This window comes from Erythranthe guttata, chromosome 12, assembly GCF_056151865.1.
Source record: "Erythranthe guttata isolate IM_541 chromosome 12, IM_541, whole genome shotgun sequence".
Taxonomy (NCBI): domain Eukaryota; kingdom Viridiplantae; phylum Streptophyta; class Magnoliopsida; order Lamiales; family Phrymaceae; genus Erythranthe; species Erythranthe guttata.
The window spans coordinates 15,646,025-15,664,620 of record NC_142544.1 but is presented as its reverse complement, the minus strand read 5'-3'; the positions used below and the strand labels follow the sequence as shown (position 1 = coordinate 15,664,620).

General features: G+C 36.0%; 2 protein-coding genes across 2 annotated transcripts; both read right to left on the bottom strand.

Annotated features, from left to right (window-relative positions):
• Window positions 1–3,205: 3,205 nt before the first annotated feature.
• LOC105967607 (uncharacterized) lies at window positions 3,206–6,174 on the bottom strand. Its single transcript, XM_012992213.2, has 2 exons — window positions 5,311–6,174; window positions 3,206–4,668 (listed from the first exon to the last, which is right to left on the bottom strand). The coding sequence occupies exons 1-2, from the start codon at window positions 5,527–5,529 to the stop codon at window positions 3,454–3,456; spliced, it is 1,434 nt and encodes a 477-aa protein (XP_012847667.1). The 5' UTR covers window positions 5,530–6,174; the 3' UTR covers window positions 3,206–3,453.
• Window positions 6,175–9,949: 3,775 nt separating this feature from the next.
• Window positions 9,950–18,503, bottom strand: LOC105967567 (nuclear matrix constituent protein 1). Its single transcript, XM_012992171.2, has 8 exons — window positions 17,866–18,503; window positions 15,316–15,525; window positions 14,868–15,121; window positions 14,498–14,768; window positions 14,335–14,418; window positions 11,594–13,533; window positions 10,434–10,635; window positions 9,950–10,338 (listed from the first exon to the last, which is right to left on the bottom strand). Exons 1-8 carry the CDS (start codon window positions 18,148–18,150, stop codon window positions 10,144–10,146), a joined length of 3,441 nt encoding a protein of 1,146 aa, XP_012847625.1. The 5' UTR covers window positions 18,151–18,503; the 3' UTR covers window positions 9,950–10,143.
• Between the last annotated feature and the right edge of the window lie 93 nt (window positions 18,504–18,596).

The window sequence follows — 18,596 nt, the reverse complement described above, 5'->3', positions numbered from 1 at the left end:
TCCTTAGTGCTTGACTGAACTTTCTTAGCTTAGTTGTCCCTTTTGAACCAGTTCTTGGGATCTCCAGTCAGCATGGTTGGGTTACCACTAAGATTGTCCTTAATTGATGGGTTTTAATCACATTCCCCTAGATAGGCATTGTAGTTGATATCTTGGTAAACCTTTAGTCAACGGATCCGCTAAATTGTCTTTAGACTTTACATAGTCTATAAAATTACTCCATTTGAGATCAATTGCCTTATGGTATTATGTCGGCGAATGTGTCTAGACTTACCATTATACATGCTTGTGTGCCCTTCCAATTGCTGATTGACTATCGCAATGTATCAATATTGCCGCCAGTGGTTTATTCCAACACGGAATATCTTCTAGGAAATTACGAAGCCATTCCGCTTCTTCTCCAGCTTTATCTAAAGCTATCAACTCCGATTCCATTGTGGATCGAGCTATACATGTTTGCTTTGTAGATTTCCATGACACAACAGCTCCACCTATAGTGAAAACGTAACCACTTATGAATTTTGAATCTTTAGTATCGGATATCCAATTAGCATCACTATAGCCTTCTAGTACAGATGGATATCTTGTACAATGCAAACCAAAATCTAGAGTATATTTCAAGTATCTAAGTACTCTAGTTAGTGCATTCCAATGGTCATTTCCAAGATTGCTTGTAAATCTACTTAATTTACTAACCGAATGAGCAATGTCCGGAAGAGTGCAGTTCATGACGTACATTAGACTGCCTATTATTTGAGAATATTCCAGTTGATCCACTGGTTTTCCACGATTCTTGCCTAAGTGTATTTTCAAATCGATTGGGGTCGTAGCAGGTGGACAATCAAACATTTTAAAATTTCGTAGTACTTTCTCAATATAATGAGATTGAGTAAGAACTAGTCCATTGTCATTTTTGATAATTTTTACTCCCAAAATTACATCGGCTAGACCCATATCTTTCATGTCAAAATGTGTCGATAAGATTTTCTTAGTTTTCACGATTATATCGTGATTGCTGCCCATAATTAACATGTCATCCATATAGAGACATATAAGTACAAATTCATTTGGTGTGTTTTTAATGTATACACATTTATCGCACTCATTTAGTTTGAACCCATTTGCTAGTATTGTTCTATCAAATTTGGGAGCTTGTTTTAGTCCATAAAGTGACTTCACAAGTTTACATACTTTGGACTCTTGTCCATGAGCAACAAACCCTTCGGGTTGTTCCATGTATATTTCTTCTTCTAATTCACCATTTAAAAAGGTTGTCTTAACGTCCATTTGGTGAATTTCTAGATTGTGCAAAGCAGCAATTGCTAGAAGTACTCTAATTGATGTGATTCTCGTTACGGGCGAATAAGTATGAAAAAAATCTAGACATTCATTTTGTCTAAATCCTTTGACTACTAATCTTGCCTTGTATTTATCAATCGAGCCATTGGCTTTGTACTTTCTTTTGAGAATCAATTTGCAGCCTAACGACTTATTTCCCGGAGGTAGATCAACCAATACCCACGTATGATTTTGCATAATCGAATCAATTTCACTATTGATTGCTTCTTTCCAAAGCGGCGCTTCGGGAGTGTATAAAGCTTCCTTTATGGTCCTTGGATCATTTTCCATAGTATATGTTAGGAATTCCGGTCCAAAGGACTTAGCAATTTTTGCCCTAGTACTTCGTCTAGGTTCTTCATCACTTTGAAGACCACCATTAGCAGTTTCATATGTTCTTTTGTTAGAACTAGTTGCTGGTTTTTCTTTATAGGGAAATATATCCTCAAAAAATGCAACATTTCTTGATTCAATGATTGGGCCTTCATTCATGTCAAGAACATCAGACTTGTGTATTAAACATCGATATGCACTACTGTTGTTAGCGTAACCAATAAAGATGCAATCAACAGTTTTAGGCCCAATTTTTATTTGTTTTGGTTTAGGTACTTCTACCTTAGCCAAATACCCCCACACTTTTAAATATTTATAAGATGGTTTGTGACATTTCCATAATTCATAAGAGGTTTCTTTCTTTTCTCGGTGCGGTATCTTATTAAGAATATGAGAGGAGTGCTTCCCCCCACAAATTCTGAGGTAAACCCGAATTTATTAACATTGCATTCATCATTTCTTTAAGAGTCCGATTTTTGCGTTCAGCAACACCATTCGAGATGGGGTGAGAGGTAGGAGAGTCCAATTGGTTGACGGCCCATGACCTAATGTTTTTGGTCCAAAAAAATATAGTGATTTGGGCCCAAGCCCAAATCCAATCCGATCTGTCCGTCCCGCCCTGACGGCGGCGCGTGCGGGCACGATTCGAAACACATAACATTAAGTCCTTTGGACCAACATTGAGATATATAAATAGCTCAGTACTTCTCTACGTTTCCAATGTGGAATAACTTAAAATCTCACTTTCCTTATATTTTGGACTAGTAATTTTTCATTCACCACAAAATTGGTTTTAAACTAATCTAATCCAAAAATTGATTTATATAATCAATTAGACCATACTATAACATTGATAAAAAAATGTTCATGACTCAATTTTTAACCAATTTTCCCAACATAGATAACCCAAAAAATGGCTAAAGATAGCAATTTCCAAAATATAAAAATCGACACGGGCAAAACAGGTAACCCAAACTAATAATAAGAGAGAGGGATGAGAGTGATCGCATTGAGTTTCGGTTTCGGTTCCGGTTCGAAACGAGTAATTGATGCCTAGATAAACAAATATTTGAAAGAGCCAAACTCACAGAAATCAGAGCTGACAGCGCAGGCTGAATGATCTGCTGCGATGCGGCCATTTTCACATTGAATGATTTCTATCTTCTTCATATGGTCCTCACACTTTCACTCTCATCATCATCATCATAACAATATACATACACACACATATATGGACCACATTGAATCCCTATGCACCCGCATGTATACTATCACTGCATGCAAGTGTGTAGAAACTCCAGCGATATAGCCAAAAGAAAATTACAGGCTAGCTAGCTAATTAATTAATGGTTCTGATCTTAGATATTGATCCTTCCTTTTCAGCTCGTTTATTAATTGTTCATCTACTTCACACAAAAACACACACACCCATGTGGGTGTGTCAATTGCAACATAATATAAATATATTGCTAATATTGCAATATTACACAATCAAGGATAAGAAACTTTAAGACTACTTATGAATATAAATGCGAAATATGAAATAAGATTATATATATATAATTAATTAATCGCGTAACTCGGAAATCTAAAGCCAGCCCCCCTCGATCGAGTGGTTTAACGTTAGAAATGCAACGAGTTCACCTTCGATACAGAATTGTTAGAATTTACATATACAACAAGTACACAATATGTAGAAACATCAAATCCCCCGAATATCAAGATTCGGTTTTTTTTTTCTTTTTTTTTTTTTTCCTGCACTAGAAGTTCTGCCAGCTACACTTAAAGGGAAAGGTTAAAGAATAGAACCATCAATGCCGCAACCACCAAAACTAATCCCAAACAAGAACCAATTCGGTTGGAATCACTATTCCCATTCCCATTCCAATTGGAATTGGAATTGGAATTGGAATTGGAATTGGAATCATACAATCTCATAACTTCCTCTTCACATTGTTTCACCCCAACCGGCACATTATCCTTCCTCTCAATCAATCCAACGGGATAACAAAGATTCGGATTATCCCACGCACCGAATCTCCTGCCCATCTTCCCGTAAAACCACTCCGAAAATTTAATCTCCCCCGTTAAATTGTTCCCATGAATGTACACCGCGCCCACATTCGGCAAACTAGCAATCTTGGACGGAATATTCCCCGTGAGCTTATTATCATTAAGCCCCAAAAACCTCAGCATTATCAGCTCGGAAATCGACTCCGGTATGCCACCTGTCAAGCTCATATTTGACAGGTCCAATGCAGTTAGCCCCCTCAGATTCCTCCACTCGACGCTCATTATATCCCCACCTGCACTAGGGTTGTTCGAAAGAACCAATTCTTGCAGAGAACTCAATTCTTGAATTGATTTTGTCAATCCACCGGATAATCGATTATTGCTCAAGTCCAAAAGTGTCAAACTTTTCAAATTTCCGATTTCTTGCGGGATTTTTCCTTCGATTTTGTTGTTACTCAAATCGAGCTTCAATAGTGAATTCAACCCTCCGAAACTTGAGGGCAAAATTCCGGTGAGTTGGTTTCTACTCATGTCGAGAATCAAAAGACGATTAAGCCCTCCTAAACTATCCGGAACTTGGCCTTCGAACGAATTTCCGGCGAGATTCAATCGCCTCAAGTTGATCAACTTGCCAAGAATGTTCGGTAGTTGGCCGGTTAGTCGATTTTCGGTTAGCACTAAAGACTCGAGATTCGTGAGGTGACCGAAAATCACGGGAATGCCCCCCGTTAGGCCGGTGTTGGATCGAAACTCCAGCGATTGTAGACTAGCCGAAAGAGAATCCCAATTCTGAGGAGGAATCGAAACGGGGTTCGAAGAAGAAACGAAGCAGTTGAAGAAGGAAAGGGATTTGAGATGCCTTAGTGAAAACAAATCAGAGCTGAATTCGACATTTTCGGCACAGCTGAGTGAGTTTTCATGAACCGGGCCTACGCTCAAATCGGTCACGTACCAAAATCCATCATATAGATCACAAGAAACACCCTGTATAAGAATCAAGAAAATTTGAAAAATGGGATTAATTTTTTGTTTAGTATTTGAAAATTATATATTTGAGGAAAATGGAAAGAGGGCAATGTGCTACAGTGCAACTACTTCTCATTTAATTCCCAAGAAGAGAAATTAAAAGGGATAAAAATGGAATCTTGAAACAATGGTGAGATTCACAAGCAAAAAAATAAAATAAAATAAAATAAAGATCTGATTTTTGAACAGAGAATAAAACTGGAAATAGCCAATGGGAATCTCAGAAGATGTGTAAAGTGAGCAAATACCAAAAATATAAGAAACGACAAAGTTTTTAGTTAAAACAAAAGTGTACATTACATTTTTTTTTCCTACACACCAAATGAATGACTTTGTGTGGGCTATTATTCTAACCAATCAACAAACTAAAAATAAATAAAAATAAATAATAAAAAGAAAAACCCAGATAATGATTCCTCTGGTTGAGATTTGACAGTCCCTCACAACTGATTGAAACCCTAAAAAAGTTGCATGAATCTCCAAAAAGCAAGAAACCAGAGAAAAATTATTACACACACTTAAATTTTATTACAGCCCGTAATTCTGAATTTGGCTGAATTAAATCCCAAAAAAATTGGATAAAGATTAAAGAATATATACCTGTATAGGAGTCCAGCCACAGGGATCTGGATAAAGATCTGAACCATTCCACCATTTGCCAACAAAACCCTGAATAGCAGAAAACAGAGCATCTTGCTCTGTTTTCTTCATCGGAGCAGCCACCACTAAACTTTCATCTTCACCGTTAATGCATGCTCCGTACAGATGAATTATGAAGAAAACAAGAATTGGGAAGCTTAAAAATCTGATCTTTTTCATGTCAGTAACCAAAAAAAAAATTATATATGTATAAAAATGGAGTCTTTTTAGTTTCAGAGGAAAGATGAAGCAATGAAGAATAAGCCCAAGAAAGAAGTGAAATGAAAAGGGTTTGAGGAAGTAAGGGAATGGAATAAAGGGGAGAAAAAATGGGTGAGTGAAGAATTGGCAAAATTGCAAAGGGAAGAAAATAGACAAGGTGGAAGTTTCTTTCTTGGGGGTGTTTTATAGGAAGGGCTAAGGTAGTAAATGAACAACACAGTAAAAACAAACAGTGTGGCAGAGGTGTAGCAGAAGAAGGGCTTAGCTCTAGGGTTTCTTTGCAGCTCAAAAAGTTTAGATTGCAGTTGTGTCAGTAGTGCTGCAATAAACCCTAAAATTAAAGAAATAAATAAAAAGGGGGGAGCAATTATGGTAATGTCAATAATAAGATCACAAACAGTGGAAAACGGATGGAGAAAGGTGGGTTTAAATTACTGAATCTCCACCGTTAAAAGGGTTGTCTGTAATTTTTTTGCTTTTATCAAAGAAAAGATTGGTTCTTGATTCTTGATTTCTTGATTTCTTGATTCTTGATTTCCTGTTAATGTTTTAAGCAGTTGGGAAAATTTATGGTTGGATTTTTTGTCTAGGTTTTCTTGATTAAAGGCTTTGTAGGGGGCTGGGGGTGGGGGGTGGTGAGACAGGGGACCATTTTATTTATTTATTTTTATTTATTTATTATTTTTTTAATTTAATTTGGAATATGAGAGAAAAGTGGAGATGGGCATGGAAATGCATGGAAGACAAAGGTAGTTGGTTGTCTTGGGGTAGCTTATTTTTCAACTTTTGGGGTGTTGGGTTTAAAAAAGAATTTATGTAATGGAAAGGACAAAAGGATTGGGTATGGACAACTTTTTTCCCGGCTAATTATGGGCTTCCGGGTTAATAACTTCACTGCATGTCATTTACGTAATGTCAATTTTGTCAAATCCAAACAAAAAATAAATAACTTAATAATAATATTTAATGGGTTTTTTTATTGAGCTATAATTTTACTTTTGAGTGTTGTATTATGAATTAATAATGATGAAAGTAGTTTATAAGATTTTGGAGAACAAGAGTCTACAATGAGAGTAAATTGCAACAAGTACTCCTTTGTAATCTCGAAATAGTGGAAATTATTTTGTTATATGAACTAGCAAAAAGAGCCCCACTGAAATTTAGTCAAAAGGAAAAATCTCTCGAGTACACTTTTGTGTGGCACGCTCGCGGGATAAGCGATTGGTAATGGATTTTAAGACCTAAAATACCAGAATTGCCCCTATAACACTCGATCAACCATCTTTCTACCATCAGTTTGAGTCCCGAGTCCAGCCGCCTACAACCACCGCACTCCACCATGGGCTGCTCCACCGTGTTGCTCTCCAATCGTCGTCGCTATCACCAAATCTTGATGCCCATGTCCTCTCCTCTCTTTAACCTCGAAAATCTGAAAGTCATATTCATACCACTCCAATTGAATTCTACTCATAAGCTTTTCGATTTGGAAATTGCGGCGGAGGGATGAAGAGGCGGCATAGCAAGCGGCGGAGGGCTGAAGAAAATGGTGTATGTGTGCTTAGTTGGAGGTTAGAGTGGTGGAGGAGGTATTCCAAGCAATGATTTTTGGGGAAATTGCAATCAAGTCCCTAATATAATTTTTAGAGATTTAGCATAAATTCCAATTTGGTCTTTACTTTATTTTGGATTCAATTTGGCTTCTATTTTATGTTATTTTAATTTCATATCATTTTATTGAAGGGTATGTATGTCCTTTCATCTTTGTTCAACCACTAAAATCACAATGATTCTAGTGTGTTATTTTTTTAAAAAAAATTATAGAGAGACTTTTTACTAGTATATTTATCACAAGGATATTTCGCTACTTGAAGATTATACAAGGATATTTTTGCAGTTTGATCTCCATAATAATAATAATTCTTCAAAGACAACGTTGTGATTGTGACTCTTTAATTATTTGATTTTTTGTCCCCCAAGACTTCCTAAATAAATTCTATATTTCTAAAAGGGATTTTGTTTTTCTGCATTAAGTTATGTATTTCAAGAAAAGAAGTAAATTCAGAACGACGGTATATTATTTGATGCTTGTCACTATTTAACCGTACAACATGTTCTAAGGATGTCATCTAATATCCACAAGACCAAAATGATGTAAGAAAAAAGGTAAATAACTTTACAATGAAGGTGATCTCTTGCTTCTAAATTGTAATTTTTTAAAGAAAAATGACACTTTTCTAATTTATTTGAACACTTTCCATCCTAACATTAATTTGATGTTTTGTTAAGCTTATAAGTTGTTAAAAAAAGCTTATAAATTCTTTCAAAATAGTTTGGTAATATATTTTGAAAAAATATTTTACAGATTCAGAGAATAAGCTGATGGATAACAAACAAGATCTTTCTAAAAAAATGCATTTTAATTTCCCCACTTTTTAATTAAGACCGTGTAATATGTAAAAATAGCTTATAATCTCATTATCCAAACACTTTAAGAATGAATTATAAAAATACGACAACTCTAATTATATTAGCTTATCAGATATAAGAGCTTATCAGTTGTTTAATATAAGCTTAGCCAATCGGCCATAAGTGGGTGTTTGGCTAAGCTTGTAGCATGTAGCTTGTAGCTTATAAGATGTTAAAAAAGCTTATAAGTTGTTTAAGAGCTTATAAGTTCTTCCAAAGTATTTGGTAATTTTTAAAATAGATCTTAAAAATCCAAAAAATAAGATATTGAGGAGCAAATAAGATATTTAAAAAAAAAAGACATCTACCCCACATTTTCATTTAAGATCTTATGATGAGTAATAATAGCTTATAAGTTCATCATCCAAACACTTTCGAAATTAATTCTAAACTAACATAACGTACAACTTATCAGCTCTTAAAACAGTTTATCAAACGTAAAAGCTTATCAACTGCTTAAAATAAGTTCAGCCAAACCCTAAATCCTATTTTCATCACTTAATTCTACATGTTTTTAGCTTTTCATCCTAAATCACCAAACCCTCACCATTATACATAAAATTATGTATGTGTGTATATACACACACATACATGTGCAATTGTGCGTGTAATATGCATGTGTCTAACCCAGAAAAACACACAGACACACATTGTGTGTGTACTATGATTTAGAGGGGTGGGGGACCAAAGAGATAAAAAAAAAATGGTGTAAATTGGGACTTAATGAAAGATGGAAGCTTTTGGTGTTATTAAGAGAAGTTTTAGGACCACTGGCAAAGCGTAGGGCTACCCCCAAACTCTACACTACTAATCTCGCCCCCACCCCCACCCCCACCCCCTAACACTCTGTATTGTCATTTTCTCCACTTGTCTCATTACCAACTTTGCTTAATTACATTTATTACCACATTTTTCATCATTTTTTTTCCTGCTAATTTATGTCCTTTTGTACAATACATTTATCTCAGGATAAGGGTTTAATCTAACGGATAAGGGTTTTGTTTATTTTAATTTTTTCGTGCTAATCCAAATTTCACAATTAAATAGGACTTAATTCCACTCTGCACCTTGGAAATGTGGTTTTTTGCACTTTGCACCCTTAAAAAATATTAATAGCACTTTGCACCATCAAAACACAATAATTCATGCATAATGCACCATGAATTAATTTTTAAAGCTAGTGAAGAAAATTTAATATTTTTAGCAGTATATTTTTAGGATGTCAAATGTCAAATCAATTTGGTTTTATATTTATCAATCATTTCGAAACTACAAAGTGTAAAAATAAAAATACATCTCATCAACATATTAAAAAAACAATTTCACAAAAAATATTTTTACGAAAAAATAAAATGAACAAAAATTCCTTCAGCCATTATGTTATTTTTTTCGCATTTTGTATGTTCAAAATTATGTTGAAGGTAGAAGAAAATAATAATTTAATTTGTTATTTTACAACCTGAAAATAAAAAAAAAACCAATAAAAAATGAAATTACTTACCATCATTAAGTTTTAAATATTCAATTCATGATGTATTGCGAATGATTTATTGTGTTTCGAGGGTGCAAAATATTATTAATTTTTTTCAATGGTGCAAAGTGCCAAAATACTGCATTTTAAGGGTGCAAACTGTTATTAAGCAATTAAATAGAGAGAAAACTGGATAGTGTTTGGACCAATAGGTTAAAAGTAGTTTGGACCACTTATATAATGCACAAATTATATCCAATTATCAGTTTATTATATAATTGGAAATTGCATAAATGTAGTTTCCCGACCATAATGCCTTATTGGAGACATAAATATTAATTGTGGTTTTATTTAGGAGACAGCGCAGTAATATTTATTGACCCATGTTTCCACTACTAATCAAGAATGGATTAATCCTAATTCCATAATAAAAAATAAAAATTAAAAATTAAAAAAAAAATTATTGAAAAAACAAATGTGAAAACCTGATTACAAAGATTATAACAAAGGGTTCTACAGGAATTAAAAAAAAAAAAAAAAAAAAAAAAACATCCTCGGATTTCTAAAGGTTCCCTAATACACCACAAAGTGTGTTTTACAAAATAGACAAACTACAACATGTAATCAAAAGGGGATCAAGATGTGAAAAATGTCCAAAGTTTTTTAGGTATGGAAGCTTCACCAGGAGCATATTCATCGCCTTCTTCATCTTCGTTTTCTTCATCACCGGTGTTGTACTCTGGAGTACCACTCACCTCCTCACTCAAATCGACTGTCTCTGTCAATTTCGCTGCATCAGCATTTTCATCCAAGTTTTCCCCTGCCTGAAACTGCATTTCAAAACGAGGAACAAAGTGAATATAAGAAAATAATTGTTATGCCAAGAATCATTACATAATGCCGAGGGAGAGAAGGATATATATACCCTGACTACCCTTTCGACCGAGACCATTTGGGCCTGTTTACGAGAAGTAACCTGCACCAACTGTGCAGAGCTCCTTTTCTGACTGGTGACTTCTTCTGGGGGCGCAGAAGTAATTTCGTTATCTCGAGATACGGTAGCATAACCGACTTCCTTATCTGGTATTCTCTCACTGTCTGTTGAAATGGCTACTCCTTTGCTCTTTCTGAACATAAATATACATTGAATTTAGTATACCTTGTATTTTCAGATATACATATAAAACTAAAAGGTCCCAATAGTACATTTAGCTGCTTCGACTTGCTGTCTTACAGGACTTGGTGTAGCTTCAGTTGAAGAGGTTGTGAAATTTAACTAACCATGTTCTCATTCATTAAGCAAGCTTGTCAGAGAAAGGTCCCAAAAACTAGAAATATTTCTACTTTTCCAGATGATAAGTTACTTAGGAACCGAATTCAGATGAAACTAATGGAATCAAGTTCCACAAATCTTTTCCCGTATAACACACTGCCCGGAAAATAGAGATGCAACATAAATACTATAGTTCTTATCGCGAATAAATGAAGAAATCTGTGATCGTGCTTGGAGGATATTAGAAGGGTGTCAAAACTATTACCCAGTCCTACACAAACAAAGTTCAATTCTTCGATAAAATAATGGAGAAATTAGCTGGATAAAGAACTAAAAACAATTATAACATACTTCAAATATGCATATCTCCTCGCAGTATAATCCCCTAAATTCATCTGCTTTACCATTTCATGTGCTTGCATCATAGCCTTTACACAAGCACCAAAACTACCTGCCTGATTAAAGATTCAAGAAACTATCAATTCCTAGTCATTTTCACAAGCTTTGATTATTCAATCCTCGACATTTTATTGAACGAGTTATGGTTTGTGATAATTCATATCCGTCTCCACTGCCAAGTGTATTTTCCCCTTAATAAAACTGATTGATATATAAATAACTCATATAACTCTTCGAGAATTCTATTGATATGTTTTAGAGGATGCAAAGGGTCGAATTTTCAGTTTGAGGATGGAGAAATGGATATAATTCAAAATTGCACAATTCTAGTTACCCAGCATGACTCATCAGCTTAAAAGAGACGTAGTTTCAATTAACATAGTAAAACAAATAAAGGGGAATAACGAACTTACGCCGTATGACGTCGAAGATTATAACGTGTCTGCCCAGAATTTTGTACAGCTGGAGCAGCTGTTTGGTGCCTCTTCCTTCGGCCACCTGCAGTAACACTTTCAGAATGACCCTCACTGTCATAATCAGCATCCACACTCTCAGTCATCTTAGAAGACTGTGCACGTGTTCGCTTTCTTCGAACAGCACTAGCTGCTTTCCCAACAAGGCCAGACTCTCCCCGGCTTTCTTCATCCTTACTTTGCTCCTCATTCAATTCTACGTCTCCCGATTTCCTTCTCAAGAAAACTTCAGCATCTTCAACTACATCTTTAACAGAACGTGTTCTGTGGACCCCACCGAATTTTCTACTCGATTTCCGTCGACGATTCTTCAACCCTGAATTCTGAGAATCTTCTGGAACTTCATGATTATCTGGCATGTTGGATACTCCAACATTTTCAGCAACATTGACCAGTGTATCAGTCAAAGCTTGGTCCAAGTTTTGAGGAGGCATCTCTTGAACTTTCTTGGTAGGAGAAGGCGAGTTAAAGATTCTCGGAGTGCACTTTCGAAGAATCCAAGACATACGCCCACCAGATTCTGACAATTTAGGATCTTCCTCAGAAAGAGCATCTTTCTTAGCATTCGATTTGTAAGAAGAAACTTTTTCCAAAAGTTCTTCACCCAATGCTTGAAGTGGAGACGCCTCCTCCTTGTCTGTGATTTGAAGGTCAGATAAGATATACTCTCTCGCCCTATCCCCACAGTTTTCACAATCCTTAAGCGTCTCGACAAATGAAAAGAATCGGCTTCTCTCCTTGATGAATTGTTGCCTCTGTAACTTAAGCTTTTTGCTTAAGACACCAAGTTCGTTAATGTCCTTGTGCATTTCGAGCTGCTGCTCTTCGAGTTGTGTCTTGTTCAAGGTAATGCTCTGTTTGTCCTTCTCTAATCTGCTCCTCTCTGCCTTCATATCTTCCGTTTCCTTTTGCAGAACTTCCTTCAAACGACTGATATTACTAAGTTCTTTCTCAGTCTTCTCCTCAAACGCTCTCTCTCTTTCCTGCAAAGATCTTTCCATTTCTTCTTGCTTATTCAGCATATCTGCCTCGAGATCCCTTTTACGAATTTCGTAATCACGAACTAACTGGTCATGCTCGTGTCGGGATTTTTCGGATAGCATTGACTGCTCGTGCTCCATTGTGGCAGCAAATGATTCTTTCTCAAGTTTAAGAGCCTCCAACTCTCTCTTGACGTAATCCTCGGTGACGATTTTATCTTCTTTCAATTGCTTTTCTAAAGAGGACTTCAATTTTTCAATTTCGGTTTTCTCCTCTTCAAGTTGCTGCGCATCTCTAGTCAGTTCTGCTCTTTTTTCATCGAGGGCCTCCCACTCTTCCTCGAAATTCTTTCGGTCTTGCTTCAGATCATCACTTTCCTTAGAGAGCAAATCTTTTTCATGTTTGTACCTCTCTATCTCCTGTTTTAAATTCATTAACAAACGGTTATGCTCCTTCCTCTCTTCATTAGTGACACTAAGCTTTTCCTTTTCGTCATGAATTTCCAATTTCTTCTGACTAATTTCAGCTTTCATCTTCTCAAGCTCGTCTTTGAGAATTTGCAGACTTTCTTTATCAGAAGCTGTTTCTCTCCTCAGCAAGTCCAGATTTTTCTCCTCCAGCTTGAGGGCCTTCTCTTTTTCCTTCAAGCCTTTCAACTTTAATTCAATGTCCTTCTCTTTCTCGTTAACCCTGTCCGACTTCTTTTCCAGTGCTTGATCCTGTTTTCTCAATTTTTCCTCCATATGGTTGATTTCACTCTCCTTCTTAACCAAATTCTCATGTTTAATTTTAATCTCCTCCTCCAGAGACTTCCTTCTTTCTTCGATTTCCAATTCAAATTCCTGCTTTTTTATGTCCAAAGCAGATCTATGTTCATCAAGAAGGTTCTGAAGCTCCACCTATTATAGAACATATATTAAGGTCAAATATTGGCAACTCTGATAGCAAATTTGAAAACGAAATTGAGAGTCAGCTGTATAAATTGGAACTAGTTGCAAGAACAGAAAGATAAATCAGACTTCCAACTGATACCTCCCCCCACACACACCCACCCACCCCCCACAACAAAAAGTAATAATAAAAAAAATGCATACCATATCAAAATAATTTATAAGCAATCTCACGTTTTTATGATCCTTTATTGGTTAGAGAAGTATAATTGATACTGAAGCAACAACACTACACAGTTAAACAACGAGAAACCATAATATGATATCTCCTAGTTCCACAGAGAAAGTTATCTCTGAAAGTTGAATCCATAAATCTCTTCGAAAAACTAAACAGATAAGCATCATAAGTCGATTAATTTTTGCGAGCGTGAACAAGCAAGCAGTGAGTGAATTCATCGTGACAAGTCACACTTTCGGTGACATAAAGTGATAAAGAGGTTTCATGTGCGTGCATCAGGCCTTTAAAAATTGAAATCATAAATGGGAAGCTAAAACCTCGATTACAACAATGAAAGTAATTATTCTTTCAGGTGATGAGCATGCAAGATCTGTAGTGATAACTCCAATGCAAACCCTACATTGATAACTCCCAAATACTTGGTGAAAAAAACAAAGACAATCACTAAGAAGGCACAGCCCAATCTTCGTTAATGAAGGATGTCAACTAACTTGCCCATAGGTAAAACAGTCTCTATCACGAATGCAGAAAAATGTAATAACTCTGCAACAAACCAAGAGCAAGCAACTCACTTTCTCTCTAGAGCTCAACTTCTCCGTTAACGCAGTTAACTGCTTCTCCTTCATCTCTAGATTACTTCTGACAGATTTAGCTTTCTGCAAAAAGAATAAAAATTAAACATCTAAAGACATTGGAGAAATATAGCTTGCACATTGAAATGGTTCAAAAACTCACGTCCTCTTCTACAATTAGCTCAGCTAGTTTCTTATTAATCTCGTCTTCTTTCTCCTTCAGGGTCAAATTTGCCAAATCAGCCTTCTTCTGTTCGTCTTCAAGCTCCCTCTCTCTCTCCTTTAACATCCTACTGAGTTCATTTACCTTTTCCTCTCTCTCATTAATATTTCTCCGATTCTGACACAGTCTCTCTTCCCCTTCTTGAAGCTTCCTTTCCCACTCCCGCATATCTTCTTTATGTTTCAAAAAGTTTGCTTCATGCGCTTCCCGTCTGGAAAGATGATACAAAAGGATAAATTAAAACAAAAAAAACGAGCTAACAAACTTACTAAAATAATATCGTGGTTGAACATCAAATATTTAATCATACTCGGAAATAAAGGACATGCGCTCCCTCTTAAAAACACTTTCTCTTGTTTCAACCTCCTGCAATTTCCTCTCCAGTTCTAAAGCTTTCCTGTTTGCCTCCGTAAGCTTTGCATCAGCAGAAAGCAACTTCTGTTGCACCTCTAAAGACCTGTCCTCAATTCCAGCTACCAAATCATTGGCATTAGCCAACTTAGACGCTGATGTCATCTTGATTTTCTCATGCTCGGATCCTATATCACGTAGGGACCTCGAAAGCTGCAGAAAGCAAGTATTTTCAGCAAGTGTTAGAGTTGTTAAGATATTTTTAAGATATTAGGAAAACACAGTCCATCGACCAACTGAAAGAAGACAAAGAAAATGCACAGTCGGACAATTGCCAATGCATATTTATCTTTGAGGAGAATAAACAATCACAAACCAATATGTACGTGCGGAAGAAAATATATCACCTCATTCACACATTGTCTCTCAGCATCCAACGCCTTCCTCAAATTTGATTCCCGCTCTTCTACTTGAGAAACTGCAATCAAATGAGCAGTTTTTTCACGTTTGAGAAGCTCCTGCACTTCTTGAATAGATTCCTGAAGTTCTTCATGTTTTGAAGTCCACTCCTTTTTCTCAATTAGCAGCAGTCCCATATTATACTGATAGTCGAAGAGCTGCCAAGCAAAAAATAAATAAATAAATAAATATTAAACTCAAAACTCAGAGCTACACCTTGCACCTTAATGCGCTCTAAATAAAGACACCCAATTCATTGTGCATTTATTAAGATAAAAGGTCCTTATTGACATTCTTCTAGCAGAACGAATTATTCAGAAAAGACAAGCAGGGAAAAGGAAAGATGCATTTTGTTATGAAAAATAAATATGAAGAAATAACCTCAGGACGTTATGCTGAAAAACACAATATTGGAGTATAGTATATATGTTGTACTTGCTTGCTCACACACATGGAGGCGTGCACATCTTAGCATTTTTTCTCAATCTGGACATTCTCAGGGTGCAGTACCAACGCTAGAGAAATGGAAAAGGAAACTTTTTCTTTTCACATTATTTGCTGGTTCAATAATAATATCACAAAATTTTAGGCTCGAGGGTTATATAACTGGGGAAACCAGAAAGGGGAGTACAAAAAGGGATCACCAGAAACCTAGTACACCCAAATGACTGCTGAAATATTTTCTAGCCACTTCCAGCGGCTTAATGAATTTGATCCATTAGTCGTTTCTGCCTTAGTGAAAATAAATGCAATAGTGTTCTAAATAATTATGCAGAACGAAAATGGGCCTATACTTGAATTAACGTACTTAAAACTAAAACCATCATACACAGACACTAAAAATGAAACCAACAAATACTAAAAAAGAAAAAGAAAAAGAACCATACGGCAAAATGTATTGTCACGTGAATTGCAGAGATTCATGTTGAAAATTTTACAGCTCATTTAATGATTGAACAAGCCAACGCTTGAGCAGCTAAACAATAGACATCAAAATAATGAGTTCGATATTAATGGCTAAGAACTTCTCGATTTCAAATGTAAGAATTTGAAACCAAATCACAGTTGCATAACAACTCCATAACCTTTTTACAAAACCAAAGGATGGCAATTCGAGACAAGATACGTAACTTTTAAGACATATAGGACTGCACCTTTACGAATAATTAAAATACATAAAAATCCACATTTTAATCTTAAAACCAATTGATATGTTACAATGGACAAACCTAAGGCAAAGCATGCAACAACCCAAACATCTGCTTCCACTGGATTGCCAACAAGAAACTAATTATACTAATCCTATATCCGAGAGAAAAGTAAAATATACAGTGAGAGTAACTTTTAAGAGCTTGGTCCCATAAACTTCTCTCTTTTCTCCCCCTACCCTTTAGTCCTGAGTAGCCTATAACAATCCTAAAGGAGGTTAACCATTTACAAGGAATAATCTAAACATGTTTTCTCTGCTAAATGCACTCAGATTATTCAATTTAGAACGTAAAATGACATGGAATATAGAAGCAACAACTGTGAAATTTTGTAACAAGACTTGGAGACCAAAGGAGATAGATGCATAAACTAGTGTTAACTAACCAAAGGTACAAGTCAATATTCGTTCTTCTGGGATGGTGATGGATAACTTCGATAATACAAAACAAAAAGTTGTTGTTACATTAGATAATTATAGAAAACTATAGCACCGTCTATCTTGAATTCACTCTTGTTATCCAAATATAAGACTCGTAATTAGAACATATCAACATATAAAACATGGACGGATAAGCAACAATACAATAAAGAAGAGGAAAAATTATATGCAATATATGGAGGCAGGAATATCTAATTCTTGACAATTCCGAAACATATAAACAGTTCAGGTTCGATAAATGCTGAATTTTCAAGCAAAAATTTCTTAAGATTTCAAATACTATTAGCTACATGATCCTTGAACGTTGCCTGGAAAATGCTAAATATTTCATTACCATCTGCAACCGCAAAGTTTCTTCACTAGTTAGTATCTTCTCCAAACTAAAAAAATGTAAAACATAGGATAGAGGATCGCACGGCTCACTCTTAACTGGTTATTATTACAAGTCATAATATTCTTCAGTTGTAGAATTATGTGATGTCGTATATCATCAAAAAATTGTTGTAATGTTTAGCATAGCACCAAGACACCCCCCCCACCCCACCCCCACCCCCACCCCACACCCCATAAGAGCCTATAGGTGGCAAAGAACTTTGTTTCCTCATTAATTGAATAAACAAGCACTAGCTAGCAATGAACACATATACTTTTCCTCAAACAGGTCGATAATCTAAGTTTCACGATTGATCGTAATAATATCCATAAAGGAAATTAGACTAATAGATGATACAAATGTACTATTATGAAACAGAAAAAAAAAAATACCACTTGTGGAAAACAAAATTTCGAAAAGTTAATAAGAAAAAAGTTGCAAAATTACAAAACAAACTATGCTTCATTTCTGTCTAACCTCTCTTTCAAGCCTTTGGGTCCTCTCCACCAGCGCCTCACGATCGCGCCGCTCCAATTCAACCTCATCCAACAGTCCGACCTCATGAAACCTCCTCCAATCCTCCATATTTTCCGCCTGAGCTGTATTCCCATTCGCGCTCAAAAAACTCGTCGGCGGCGGCGGTGGAGGAGTCCCGTCGGTAAAAGCCACCATCTTATCTTTGCGACTAGGGTTCGGCGTTGCGCGCACTTCAGTCTTCGGTGTCATTGGTGCCCCCGGCCACTGCCTTTTCGGGGTAAACATCGTTACCTTTGTTCCGTATTGATTTGTACTTCAAACGTTAATTTCAATTCTGAGGAAGTTGGAAGAAACCCTAATGTAAAATTTGTGAGAATTGGGGTTTAAAAAAACCAAAATGAAAGGTGTTTAACGTTCTAAATGTTGACGGTTGAGTCGTCCAAAAGCAGTAAAAGAAGAAGGGAGGAGTGCTCCCCAGACGGAATATTCGGGCTCCGGTGAACGGAATATTCAAAAACAGTGGGAACGGAGAACAGAGGAAAGTGAAAGAAGCCCTTGTGACGCGGAATACCTACCTCTTATTTCTTCTAGTTGGGGGGGCTTGGGCCCCTTGGTAGTTTCAAATCTTTCAGTCGGATAGGATTTTACCGATCTACCCTCTCGATAGTGAATGCTTTTTCCTTTTCCTTTTTTTCCTCTTTTGCCCTTTTCCTAGTAATAAAGTAAATATA